This window comes from Hakea prostrata, chromosome 2 (assembly GCF_041222555.1).
Source record: "Hakea prostrata isolate BN-2017 chromosome 2, UWA_Hpros_2, whole genome shotgun sequence".
Taxonomy (NCBI): Eukaryota; Viridiplantae; Streptophyta; class Magnoliopsida; order Proteales; family Proteaceae; genus Hakea; species Hakea prostrata.
Genome location: NC_142601.1, coordinates 10,777,429 through 10,791,480, shown reverse-complemented (window position 1 = coordinate 10,791,480; position 14,052 = coordinate 10,777,429). Strand labels below are relative to the sequence as shown.

The following is a 14,052-nucleotide window of genomic DNA, read 5'->3' as shown; positions in this document are numbered from 1 at the left end:
TAAAATCAATTCTATATGTGTATTCTACATATCAAAAATTGTGTTTTAATTTTTTAAAGAACTATAATATTCAATTTTAATGGATTGCAGTTTTAAAAAAGTATTGGAATTAAACAATCACATTGCTAGATTTGAAGCCCAGATATTTCACCCAGTGATCCGAGCATGACCCAATCATACAAAGGGCAACAAAGGTATAGCCCTTCAACCTTTGATCCAGGGAGAGCCGATCGGACCCACCAAAGTAGTTGCTGCTTAATGGCCTAAGATGTCCAAATCATTAAACGTCACATAATTGAGTTCGGATCTGCACTTGTCATGGGAGCGCTCTGTGCTCCCCGATCGGTTTTCCACCACAAAAACATGTGGGACCCACATGGATTGGTGATGTGTTTTTATTTTTTATTTTTATATTTTATAATTTTTATCTGTGGGCCCCACATGTTTTAGTGGTGGAAAACCCATCGTGGAGCATAGAGTAAAAATAAAAAAGAAAAATGAATAAAAAGAGCCCTTTCCCTTTGGGCCTTTTAGAGCTCAATCCAACACAGATTCTTCCATTTAATATATTGTGCTTTATGTTTTGGCCAAAAAAAAAAAAACTTTTGTTTTTTGCTCATAGGATTAAAATCCTTACTAAAGGGCATTAATGATTTCTTATACTAATAAGCAAAACATAGCCATAAATCATGTATTACTAGTCTTCATGCATATAAGCATCCATAACGGCATATGAAGCATCTAGATGGACATTGCTCTTTCTTTTTGATATATTAAAAAAGAGAAACATAGGGCACTATGAGGAATTGAAAAACATTCGGAGCCATAAATGTAGCTGTCAAGACAAAACGTCAATATAAATAATGTTGTTTTGAACTAGAAAGAGATCTAATTTCGATCTCAAAACAAATAATCTTTTGCTTCTTCATCAACATTTCTCTTCTAGGCAATGCGAACCCTAACATCCATATTGGCTTAAGAATGGAAATAGGATATGTAGGGGGACTATTTTTGTCATTAAACAACCCGAAGGGTATTTTTGTTCCTTTATGTTTGAAATTTGAAAAAACTTAAAAGGTAGGAGGCGGTGTTAATTATTTTGGGATCCAAACGTAATTTATTGTTTGAAGCATTTGAGTAAAAGACTCTTTTTTTTTTTAATAATTTCTTTTATTTTTATTATTATCTGAAACCCTATACTATAGTTAATCGTATGGAAAACTTTTGTCTCAGAAAAAAAAATTATAAGGCTTCGACTACATGCCGTTGGTATGAATGGAGATGCACAAAATCAAAATCACATCATATTTGATTATAGCAACTCCTTTTCTCAAGTATTTATTTATACCATTTTCACGTTTTACAAACATTGACATATTTTGTTGGTAGTTAAAACTCTTAAGTTATTCTCAATTAACAGTATTGTTAAAATCCCAAAATATATTGTAGTTAAACCAAGGCGGGATTTTGCCGAAATACCGTTATGCTTACTCGGCGATTCGACGGTAGAAGACCAAAGAAGAAGAAGAAGATGCGAAATCCCTCATCGCTCTTCTCCCGTCACTTTTGAAATAGAAATCCCGCCCAATTGTTCTTCTTTTGATTTTTGTTAGTATTGTGAAGGGACCCTATCACTATAGGATGAAATCCGATTATCCCAAACGCATATGAAGTGAAGAACCACCACCACCGCCTGAAGAGGGAAATATCTCACGCACGTCTGCACCACACTGGAAAAAAAAAATTGAAAATGAAAAGTCCTCTGCGTGAGATGGGATTATGGGAATGAGTTGGGAAATATCTCTGACACAATAGTTTTTAAAGAGAAAATATATTGCATGAGATAGGAATGGGGTTGGGATTGGGATTTTGACGTGTAAAGATAACTGAGATTGCACAAAATCAAAATCACATGATATTTGATTATTTGCAACTACTGGGTTTCGGAATCAAGTATATATTAATACCATTTTCACGTTTTACAAACATTGACATATTTTGTTGGTAGCTAAAACTCTTAAGTTATTCTCAATTAACATTATTGCTAAAATCCCAAAATATATTGTAGTTAAAACCATGAATTCCCAGTAATTAATTTTATTCTTAAAACCCCAAAATACCCATTTCTTCTTTATTTTTGGCACCTTCTGTCCTTTAAAAGAAAAAATTTTAGAAACCTAAAAATGGCGTGTAGATCTTTTAACTAATTTTTTTCTTCTTCTATTTCCTAATGAAAGAGAGACATCTAAATTAAGAACCTAGGGGTGTTTTAGAATTTGAAGAATAAAATTATTTGAGAGTAATTTAGAATTTTAACTATTAAAATAATTGAGGTATTTTTGGGTTAGGGTAAGTTGATGTAAAACTAAAACAACTTTTTAAGTAAGGGTAATTTGGAATTTTAGATAAATAATTAATGACAAAAATAAAACTTAACTGAAAAAATACCAAAAGAAAGGTGTTTGATCATTTTACTAAGTAAATAAAGAGGTAAAAAATATTATCTATATAAGAGAGGTCCAAGAGCCATTTGGTCAACTAAGAGGAGAGGCAAGTGATATTTCCCTCCAAAACAAACCATGTCCGATGTATATTTCAAGGGGCTATGTCCGGCCCCAGACCAAAAGCAACCAAACAGTATTGTCCCTCCATCCCTTTCCTCAAGATAAATCAACGAACCATGAGCCTATGGTGTGGAAGCTTGGTTAACCTACAAAGATCTCAGACTGCAACAGCATTACAGCAGTGACACCAGTCCATATCCTTAAATAATCTTGTTGCAGAAGGTCCCCAAATGCAAAAGCAAGAAATAACTACAACAGAACCATGAGCTATGTTCCTTTCTATTTCTTCTCAATCATACACTTCAGCAACAACCTATATACAACTTGTAATCTTAACCAATTCTACAGCAAATAGAAGACACATTTTTTTTTGGTAAACATACTAAACACATTGAGAACTAGTTTAGTGCCTTTAATAATTTTCTTTATATTTTTTCCTCTAAATTTCATCACTGCATTTGCTTTAGTTAATCTATCTCAGAGTGTACATAATCAATGAATACAAAATTCTTCTGGAGTTCGTGCAAGGCATAAGCCAAACCAGCACTCAAGAGTGCAAGCACACCTATAATAATACGTAGCTTCATCTCTGAAGGAATCCCTGCTGTTGCACAGCACAAGACAGCAACACCCACCAGCACTTTTTGTGACACTTGGAATGCACTGTAAGCTCCTTTACATGATGAGCACTTAAGAGTGTGCTGCTCAAATCTGTCCAACATCTGCAAGATCAATGAAATGTAAGTATCAATATTACAAAACCGGAAGTGACCTAAAGTTTAGAACTTATATTTGTTAGAACATATCAACATGTGATTTAAAGAGCACCTCACGCTTGGATAAGAATGCTGACGGCAAAAGTTGTTGGTTGGTGATGCCAAACCATTCAGGTTGACTGTTGCCATGCCGTCGCAACCAATTCCGAAATGCCAAGACAAAACGATCTGCTTGGGTGGGTGTAAATGTGATTTTCGAGTACTGCTTGTTAATATCACCCGAATCCTCCATGGATTTGGAGAGGAAGATCTTCTCCTGACCCTGAAGTACAATCATGTCACCATCATACACCTTGTTTGAAGTCCAGTGCTCATGCCATCTAGGGACTACCTGAGATCAACAACAACAATCATTTATTACATGAGAGGGGAGAGATAAAATGATGATAGTTGCCTGAAGAATGGGAAAGGAGAAAGAAGAGAGGACCATCCTTAAAGAATGACTGCATGAACACAAGATACTTATCTGACTCAAGGGAGTGGACAGAATATACAATGCAGTGAAACAGACAACAGGTTGAGTTCGACTAGCCAAAATTTTGTCTTTCAACAAAATATTCAACTGCAAAATTGGTGCAGTCTGCATCACACACACCAATGAGATGTGCAACAAGCAGGACCAGTGGACTTGATAGCATACAAGTATAGATCTAATTACTCCAATGGAACAAACGATGAGACCAACATGACAAAACCATTTTGTTTTTGATTAAGTAGACATCTAGAAAATTCTAGCAAAGAAATGCACAGAAAGGAAGCTGTTGGTTCTACCGAAGTACATGTCAACTTACAAAACAAACCAATAATCTTATAGGATATTGTATGCTGACTTATGTTTTTTGTTATACTAACATGTGCGTGGTTGATGAAAGACGTGGACTTAACTGTATACAGTTTGCCAGATATTCTTATATTGATCAAGATGATAAAAACATCATTTGGGTTGTTCATACCCAAGTATCAGAGCATCAAGCAGTACAAGCCAACTGTGTAAATGAGCAAGAGCATTGTTGGCAGTTGGCACGTCTCCAACATAAACCAAGTTGACAATGTATGAGTCAAGCACACTCCCAAGCATCATCTGGATTCAAGTTTCAAAGAGTAGATACATTTAGGTATCTAAACTTGGGATCATTCCAATTATATTGCGTAATCCAGTGTAGTGAGGTTCACATGGTTGGTGGGCTCAAGGAACTTGGATGCTTTAGTGGTCTAAGTAAAACCATACTGTTTAAGCCCCTCCCAAAATCGGGACTTGACCTGTCCTGACCAAGAACAAGAGAATGCTTAGACTTATTATTTGAACAAGTTGTGGTAACCTATTCTATCTGGGAAGATATTAAGGATGACCAAGTCACCCGCCAGAAGAATTGGGAAATTGGGAGACTAAATGAGGGACGGGAGCTATGAGGAAGACCTTGAGATTAACTGCCAGTTTAGCAATCCTCTAGCCCCAGAGGCCAGGGGCTTTTTGAGGGTAACAAGTTCCTGAGTCTGTTCACCCAGGGAGTTTTGAACAAAAAAATGAGTCCGGAGACGGCTCCATAGAGGGTTGACCACCATTATGCCCGGCCAACAGCAGGAGTTCCAAAAGCTAGAAAACAACTAGACATGTTGGTTGGTTTACTATGGCTTAGTTATGTGGGACTGCTTGCCTTTTTGCCACTAATAATTTTAAACCATATTTTGAGCAACCACTTGGTAGCTTGTGCTTGGAGAAATCAAGGTAATAAAAAATTGAGTCAAGCATCAACCCACACTTTTGAGTTTTATTTGTTCTTCAGAATTGAATATTTACCTACTAAAAGGTTTTTAATTACATGATTTGAGTATCTACCCACATCTTGAGTTTTATTTGTTCTTCAACATCGAATATTTGCCTACCAAAAGGTATCGTAGTTACTGATTAGAGTAGCTACCCACATTTTGAGTTTTATTTGATATTCAAAATTGAAGATTTGCCAACTAAAATGTATTGTAATTGCATGATTTGAGTACCTACCCACATTTTCAGCATTATTTGTTCTTCAAAATTGAAGACTTGCCTACTAAAAGGTATTTAATTGAGTTTGAGTGGCAAAACTCATACAACTTTGTAAGAATTGTAGAGGTTGATATATAGAGAATGGGATTGGATTTGTTGTCAGTCCATGAAATGACATTGAAAGGGTTTAATAGGCACCGTTGGAAGATTGATCCTTGATATGGTATTCAACGAATCATTAGTTCTTAAGAGAGTAGTTGTAGGTAGGATGACGGAATCACTATTAATTGTGTTCCTGTCATGTGATTGCTTGAGCATTTGCTATCCATGTCCAACCTTCAAGTTAGTTGAAAAGTCAGGAAAGGTCATTCAGCACCCAATTCACCTCACTTAATCAAGCATCTACAGTGCACATGAAGTTATGCTGAGATAAACGTGACAAGAAGTAGAGTATTTAATTTAGCTAAATGGTAATGTAGTTCTGTTTTTCTACACTATCACAACAAAAATAAAATACAATGAAGAAAGATAGAAGCTCTTACTTGCCACCAGGCAGGACCAGGCATTGTGAACTGGAAAAAGTTTCGAGCACTACAAACAATTGAACGAGTTTTCCCCGGTGCCATTGGTATATTGAAGGAGCAAATCCATATTATCCATTTTTGGTCACCAAATATAGGGAGCTTCGTGTCAATTTCTATCCTGAGACGGATAAAACAATATAAGGAATAAAATTTCTTTAGACTAGTTTTCAATCAACTAAGAATATATATATTCACAAAGCACCAAACTGTATACCATTTTACCGACACATTTTACTTGATCATTTTGTCCACTAAACTGCAAACAGCCTCTCAGTGAAAGCAGGGATAAGAATGCATAAATTATATGACTCTCCCTTGAACCCGCAGTGGCGGGAGCTTTGTTCACTAAAAAGGAATTCTGCATGAGGTCTTAATAGCAAGACAATCGCTGAAACCTTCAACAGGAATACAAACCTACTAGTGACCATCATTTTCTTTCTCTTTCTAACAGGATGAAAGAGTACCTTGAAACTATCCCATACCAATCCGTCCTTGAACTTATGAAATTAGACTCTCCCCTTCTATTCTCAAATCATCATAAAGATCAACAAGTTTAAATGAACAGAAAGAGTACGGAGAGGAGCAAGAGTACAAATTACTCAAAAGGAAACGGAAGGCATGCTAGTTTAGAAGGGTAAAGTTCTAAGAGATTTGCATCACCATCAGAAGTAAATGTATGGAATCAAGTTGCCTAAAATTATAGAGGCTTTGAGAAAGATGAATATATAAAGCACTTTGGTGCCTATCTAGGAAACACAAGGGAAATACTCATACCAGCCACAGTATTGAGAATGTGGTACAAGGTATCACAAGATCTCGCCAAGATCTCTGAAATACGATAACTCGATTGAAATCTCTGTCCACCTACTAGTTTAAAATCCCACATTTCGAGCGAGATAGGACGAAATCTCGCCTCCCAACTTGCCAACAGCTTCCCAAGTTTATTTTTGCCTCCTCTCACCGACACCTTCTCTAAGCCACAACAACTATTCATAGGCCCAAGCTAAACTACAAAGGATATCCTGAGGCTCAAAGTGATATAAGGCCTTTACAAGCCAAAGGGCATTGCCCCCTGCAACCTCATGTATTGGGGGAAGCTCCTCGGCAATAGAATGTGAAGCATGAGACATACCCAACACTTCTATTATAAACTTATGATTTATATTGAGCTTATGATGGTTGCATTATTGTACTCTCACGAATCAAGGATGTGATGTTCTATTGTACTTATATGAATGGAATTCTATTGTTATTTTTAAGTTACTTGATGTATCTTATCACTTGCTTTTCATTTTTATGTCCTAATGGTTTTATATTTCCTGTTTTATAACCTTGCATGTTGATTCCTGTAGCATTTCGAATTTCAAACTTAGGGTTGAGTTAGAACTCATACTTAGGGTTGTTTTCTTACAATATAAAGCTACCAGTGTGTTTAAAAGGCCAAATCTAGGCTACATACCAACTTTGAACCCAACCTAACCCTTAAAAACACCTTAAGATGGGCCCTCAAGTTCACTCGAGTTGGCCAAGAAAAAATACTGGTCTCGAGCAAGATCTCACTTTTTCTCTAGGGTGAGATTGCCCTTGAGAGCGAGATCTAGCACGATGATTGAGAAATGGTGTTCCCAACGTTGGTGAGGAACCTCCAAGTTCATGAAATTTGGGTCTCTTGCAAAGCCAAGAAGGGATTCTTCCATGGTTATGGATTCAGCCTACACTCAAGTCATTCCTTGTCCTCCATAATTCAAGACAAGGCTCCTACATCCACTAAGTAGCAGTTAGCATATCCCATCCCCATTCCCTCACTTTTTCTTTTCCCTTCAAGTTTTGGACTTCCTATAACCCTAAAAACTAGACACCCTATATTTTCCAATTTAGCCATCCAAGCCCAACCAAACTTTAAGGATCATATCCCTATATCATTACCTACATTCCCCCCAAGTTTCAATTCATTCTGACTAGCCAAAGCCTAGAAATGTCTGGTCCTAATTCCAAACCTTAATTTGAATTTCAAGCTGAGGTTGGTTTTGACAAGATCTTGGAAGAATTGGCTCCCATTCAATTGAGGCTACATCATAAAGCTCCCTGAAGTGACATATAGGGTTGGATATGACCCTTGTTCAGCAACTCTTGCAGTTGACATTTTAGTTCCTTCATCTTCAAAAAGAGAGATGAACATTTAATTACTTTCAAAAGTGGACAGCATATAAGCCAAATAGATTTCTTCCTAACTAGAAGGACTGATAGATTGTTGTGCAAGGATTGCAAGGTGATACCGGGGAAAGCTTAACTGCACAACATAGACTTGTGGTCTTGGATATGTGCTTAGTCCCAAGAAAACATAAAAGGTCCAAGGTAAACTATCCCAGAATAAGATGGTGGAATTTGAAAGGAGAGTACTCTAAATCCTTCATTAATAAAGTAGTCAAACAAGGAAAATGGGATTTTAAAGGGGATACCAATGCAATGTGGAATGAGATGGCTATGTGTATTAAGAAGGTGGCTAAAGATGTTCTAGGTGAATCAAAAGGAAAAATCCATTCTTATAAAGAGACGTGGTGGTGGGATAGTGAGGTTCAAGCTGCCATTAGGAATAAAAAAGCTAGTTTTAAGGCATGGCAAAGAACTAAAGATGTTGAGGATCTTCATAGGTATAGGTTGGATAGAAATGAAGCTAAGAAAATTGCAGGAAAAGCAAGGGAAAGGAAGTATGAAGAGTTGTATAATAAATTGGGCACAAAGGAAGGGGAAAAATCTATTTATAAGATAGCTAAGATGAGGGATAGGAAGAGTAGAGATCTTGACCATGTTAGATGTATTAAAAATGGAGATGGTAAAGTATTAGTATGTGAGGAGGATATTAAGAAAAGATGGGAAACCTATTTCTCTAGTTTACTAAATGAGCATTTTTCAAGCACTTATGTTTCGGACGATTACACTTTTCACCAAGGCACCAAGGTCCGAACTTATATAAGTAGAATTTCGATGTCCGAAGTAAAAGAAGCTTTAAGGAGGATGAAACTCGACAAGACACAAGGTCCTGATGAAATCCCAATTGAAGTATGGAACCCATGGACTAGTTTGGTTGACTAAGTTGTTTAATAAGATTATGAGCACAGGGAAAATGCCAGATGATTGGAGGAGAAGTGTTGTGGTTCCAATTTACAAAAATAAAGGAGATATTCGAAGTTGTAATAACTATAGGGGCATTAAATTGATGAGCCATACGATGAAAATTAATGGGGCATGAAAAGGGAGAATAATTGAAACCCGTTTGAGACACTTAACTACGATTACCGGAGAACCAATTTGGGTTTATGTCGGGAAGATCTACAATGGAGGCTATTTACTTAATTAGGAGACTTATGGAAAGGTATAGAGAATGTAGGAAAGATCTTCATATGGTATTTATTAACCTAGAAAAAGCTTATGATAGAGTCCCTAGAGCATTAATTTGGCAAGTACTAGAGAAAATAAGCATTGCAAGTAAATATATAGATATAGTTAAGGATATGTATGATGGTTCGGTGACTAGTGTTAGAACAGTGGGGGGACAAAGTAATGAATTCCCGATAACAGTTGGGCTACATCAAGGGTCAACTTTAAGCCCATATCTATTTGCACTGGTAATGGATGAATTAACCAAAGACATTCAAGATGAGGTCCCCTGGTGTATGCTTTTTGCAGATGATATTGTGTTGATTGATGAGACCCAAGTGGGGATTAATACCAAATTAGAATCATGGAGATTAGCTTTGGAATCAAAAGGCTTTAAACTTAGTAGATCGAAGACAGAATATTTAGTTTGTAACTTTAGTCAGGATCGGCCAGATGATGAGGTGGTGATACTTGACGATAAAGAGATTCCTCAGAGTGATTGTTTTAGGTACCTAGGTTCAATCATAAGTAAAAGAGGTGATTTGGAAGATGAGGTTTCCCAAAGAATTAAAATAGGGTGGATGAAGTGGAGAGGTGCGTCTGGGGTCTTATGTGATCGGCGTAGTCCATTAAAGCTTAAAGGAAAATTTTATAGGATCGTTGTTCGACCAACTATGATGTACGGTGCGAGTGTTGGGCTGTTAAAAAAGAATCATATAGATAAACTCAATGTAGCAGAAATGAGGATGCTAAGATGGATGAGTGGCAAAACTAGGATGGATAAGATAAGAAACGATCATATTAGAGTTGGGCTGGGAGTTGCTCCCATAAGTGATAAGCTTAGAGAAAGTCGTTTGAGGTGGCACGCCACGTTCAACGGAGACCTATAAATGCTCCTGTACGGAGAAGTGATATAATCCATATTGAAGGAACTAGAAGAGCTAGGGGTAGACCTAAGATAACCTTAGGAGAAGTGGTGAGAAAGGATATGTATAGCTTAGGCCTTGTATCTAGCATGGCCTCGAACAGAACTGATTGGAGGGCAAGAATCCATGTAGCCGACCCCATTTAGTTGGGACAAGGCTTATTGTTGTTGTTGTTGTTGTTGTATCTTCAAGGAAGGAGTGAATTGGTATGGAACCTTAGAGATGGGTGTCGTACCCGTTACTAGCTCTATCACAAACTCTATCTCACTGTCTATACGTAGACCAAAAACTTCATCTGAGAAAACATCAGCAGAATCTCTTTCCATGTTGATATCCTATAAGCTTGTCTCTTTAGCCTCAGTGTTGCGGACACTACATAAAGATTCAAAGCAACCTTATCTAAGCAATTTACTCAGTTAAAGGCTGAAATACTCCTTTCCAAGGGGGGGCTTTCTTTTTATTTCCCTTGGATCTAAACTCCTCTCCACCTAAAAGTTCAAACACAACTTCCATCTCAAAGTAATGGTCCAGAAACAATATGTTGCTAACCAGCGAATACCCTACACAACATCAAAGTTTGCATATCCACTAGACACAAATCTGCCCTAAGGTCTCTACCCTCTATTTGCACCATGGGTGTTACATAGCATGTTAGCTACAGGAACCCAAAATAAGATGATCCCAATGGCATTTTTCCTCTCCTGCACCCTCTCCCCTGACTTTATTCTTCTTCCAACGGATACCCTCAGCCTTCCTTTGTTATCATCATGCTTATTCCTCTGATAGAGCCAGAGCTTATGCCTTGTTTCAGGCCCCAACTTCGTCAGTTTTTATCGATCTTATTTGCACCTGTATACCCTCAAGAACTAAGGTGCTGTCTCACTCCTTGCGGTTAGAATAGAATTATAAAAGCCTGGGAATCACACCAATCACAAACCCCAGTACAAGGAATTATGATGCATCTTGAGGAGGTTTAAAAGGCACACATGCATATTGGGAAATTTCTTCATGAAGCAAAGCTTTTTTCATGCATGATGCCCAAGACCACAAACTACAGTACGATTAAGAAAAACTATGGTTTCACTGGATCAAATTCAGTTAACTAAATATACCTAACAGCTCAATGAACATGTCTTATCTTTAAGCAAGTTTGATGCCCCACATCTGGTTTTGGGATTTGAAAACAATGCACTAACACCGTAGAGTTGTTAATGTAACATTCAAGGAAAAATCAAATTTTAAGACTTCTAATAAATAAAGCAAGGAACCTGACTTGTATGAAAGCTACATAATTGAAAGAGACAAACGACTCACTTATTCACATAATAACAAGGTGCAAAAAATTGAGCACTAATCCGTGGGTTGCCTTCATTTGCGCCAGCAAATCCCCAAACATCACTTGACTCCAACTTAAATGGCAAAGGCTTAGCTCTGTCCCTTCTCCCTGTGACCTGTAGGTATAATTCCTTTTCATTAGAAATTATATATACGCAACAGAAATGCATGAACATTCCAAAGATCAGTTCCGTACTAGCCGAATTCATATTGTGGGTAATGGTGGCATCAGATGACACTCCAGTTTGCTCCCCAGCATATACAAATATACAATTAAACTTTTCAGCATGAGTCAAGCATTGCAGGTTTTCTAAGCCTTCGTCTGGGAACTACAAATATTAAACTAGAATGTTGATGAAATGCTGATATGCAAAAAGAGAAGCAAACACAAAAATAAAGTCTCACCTTGTGGTGAGCAAAATCAATATGGGATGGATCTGAAACATTCTCCATGAGAGTGTCATACCCATAAAACAGATCTCTTTGAATTGTCACGGTCGAAAACGCAGGATTAGCAAAATCATCTGGCAGCCTGAAAGCATTACCACGCATCACAAAGTAGAAAGCATACGTCATCCCTTATTTAATAATTCATGTTTTTTTGGGGGGATGGGGGGGACAATTCTTCACCAAAGAAATAAACAAATCAGAGGGACAAGCAGAATCATCGTATAGCATCAGCTATCAACAGTAAATCTAATTTAAAATATACTTGTGCTCGATAAAGGGATTAAACAATGAGTAGAATGCATTGAAAAATTATATGAAGGAAAAGTGGAAGAGAAGAGAGAAACAAGTACATGGGAGGCTTGGTTGCAGAAGCTTTTTCAGAGCCATTCTCGTCGGGCCAAACGAAGAGCAGCCCTTGAGAGACGAGGGTCGGAAGCCTTGTAGCACACGACCTCGGGGATTTAACAGCTCGCGCCTCAGGACCTTCGGTTGATGCCTGAGGGATACGAGTACATGATCCACAACGATCAAAGGACCATCCATGATAAGAACACTGCAAGTTACCATCCTCGTCGATCCGTCCTTCCTGGAGAGAAGCAAAATTATAACAGATTTCAAATCATATAATCACTAGAAATCAAGAAGAGCATGATTGAAGACAAGAATTGATCGAGCAATTACTGAGAGAGGAGCAAGTCGGTGAGGGCATTTGTCGTCGAAGGCGACCCAATCGCCGGTGAGTCTGTCTTTCCATAGAACGATTTCACGACCGAGCAGTTGAAAAGGGGTTGGGCGGTTAGGATCTAGGTCTTCAATCAAGGAAACAGGGTACCAGTGGTCTCTCCAAGAGAATTTAGAGGATGAAGACGAGTTATCATTTTCATCTTCCTTCGTCTCATCGACGTCTCCTGAGCTTGACTCTTCCTCGGCGGATGGGAGGGGTGTCGGAGGTGATGCCACGCTCACTCGACACGGTGGAAGGCGGAGAGGTCTGTCACTGTATCTTCTTCTGTTCTTGCAGTGGCTACTGTTGCTGATTACACTTGCAACAACGTTTTGGGATCTAGTTTGAGAATTATGGTGGGAAGATGATGAGAAGATGGGAAGTTGGAGAATTTGTAGAGTAGCCATTGGATCTGCTATGATAGGAGTGGAGAGCAGAAGTGGAGCCATTTCTGAGTGTATGATTTGCAGTCGCTGAGATTAATTTCTTTGCTTCAATTTCCATGGTGGTCACAGTAGTACCACGTGGCGTTTTGTTGAAGGGTTTGCGTGCAAGTAACAAACTCAGCTTTTGTGTGGAACAGTCTAAAATCTTGACATTAATCCGCAAAACCAACAGCCCTTAGGTTTACGGTTTGAAAGTAGATGAAATATGAAAGAATCAAAGAATTTTGAATGTTAAATGGACCACAATACCCCCAGTACAAAAAGGATAATAATGCCCTTCCCTCATGCTTTAGTGGGTGAAGGAAGAATACCTTCACCATTGTTACCTAAATCTTGGCGGCCACCTGCCGGAAAATACCCAATACCGTCCTTCACCGAAAAAATTAGTTTTGGTCTGTACTTTGGACAAACATACTCCAATTGATTGATACCACCACTGACTTGGACCCAATGAACTATTTTTCTGGCGAATTTCGGTGAGATGTCGGTGCGCCGGTTCGCCGGGTAGCGAACCAGGTGAAACTTCGTTCTTTGCTTGGACCTACAGGCTAGTAATTAGGCATTTTGCATAGGACTGTTTGAGAAGAAAAAAAGACCGTTGGATCGAGACTTGTCAAAATCTAGACCGAAATCTTGATTCAATATTCCAATGATCGTGTTTCTTGTTAAACTTGTCCCCGCACATGGTTGACGTCCCAAGAAATATGACAGAATTGGTGTTCTCCAAAATGCCCAGTCAATTCTAAGATATCAAGGATGAAAGGGTTGTTGAGGGCCTTGAGGCAGTTCTGAGTGTGGGCTTGGGTAATCTTGGGTAAAATTGCCAAAATGGGCTTCAAGGAATTTCAACCCCTCTTGCCCTCCATAAGAACCAGCACATTTATA

At 38.1% G+C, this 14,052-nt stretch overlaps 1 protein-coding gene across 1 annotated transcript; it reads right to left on the bottom strand.

The window, feature by feature from the left end:
• Nucleotides 1-2,420: 2,420 nt before the first annotated feature.
• ACD1 (Pheophorbide a oxygenase family protein with Rieske 2Fe-2S domain-containing protein) lies at nucleotides 2,421-13,223 on the bottom strand. Its single transcript, XM_089144207.1, has 7 exons — nucleotides 12,679-13,223; nucleotides 12,348-12,583; nucleotides 11,953-12,079; nucleotides 11,527-11,663; nucleotides 5,867-6,026; nucleotides 3,393-3,671; nucleotides 2,421-3,286 (listed from the first exon to the last, which is right to left on the bottom strand). Exons 1-7 carry the CDS (start codon nucleotides 13,168-13,170, stop codon nucleotides 3,032-3,034), a joined length of 1,686 nt encoding a protein of 561 aa, XP_089000333.1. The 5' UTR covers nucleotides 13,171-13,223; the 3' UTR covers nucleotides 2,421-3,031.
• Between the last annotated feature and the right edge of the window lie 829 nt (nucleotides 13,224-14,052).

What these genes read in the sequence shown, in the direction of transcription:
- ACD1 (XM_089144207.1), bottom strand. Translation starts at nt 13,170, where the DNA reads ATGGCTCCACTTCTGCTCTCCACTCCTATCATAGCAGATCCAATGGCT. An exon ending in TTGATTTTGCTCACCACAAG is followed by an intron (nt 11,664 to 11,952) that starts GTGAGACTTTAT and finishes TTATACCTACAG; the next exon opens with GTCACAGGGAGAAGGGACAG. An exon ending in CATTCTTATCCAAGCGTGAG is followed by an intron (nt 3,287 to 3,392) that starts GTGCTCTTTAAA and finishes TTGATCTTGCAG; the next exon opens with ATGTTGGACAGATTTGAGCA.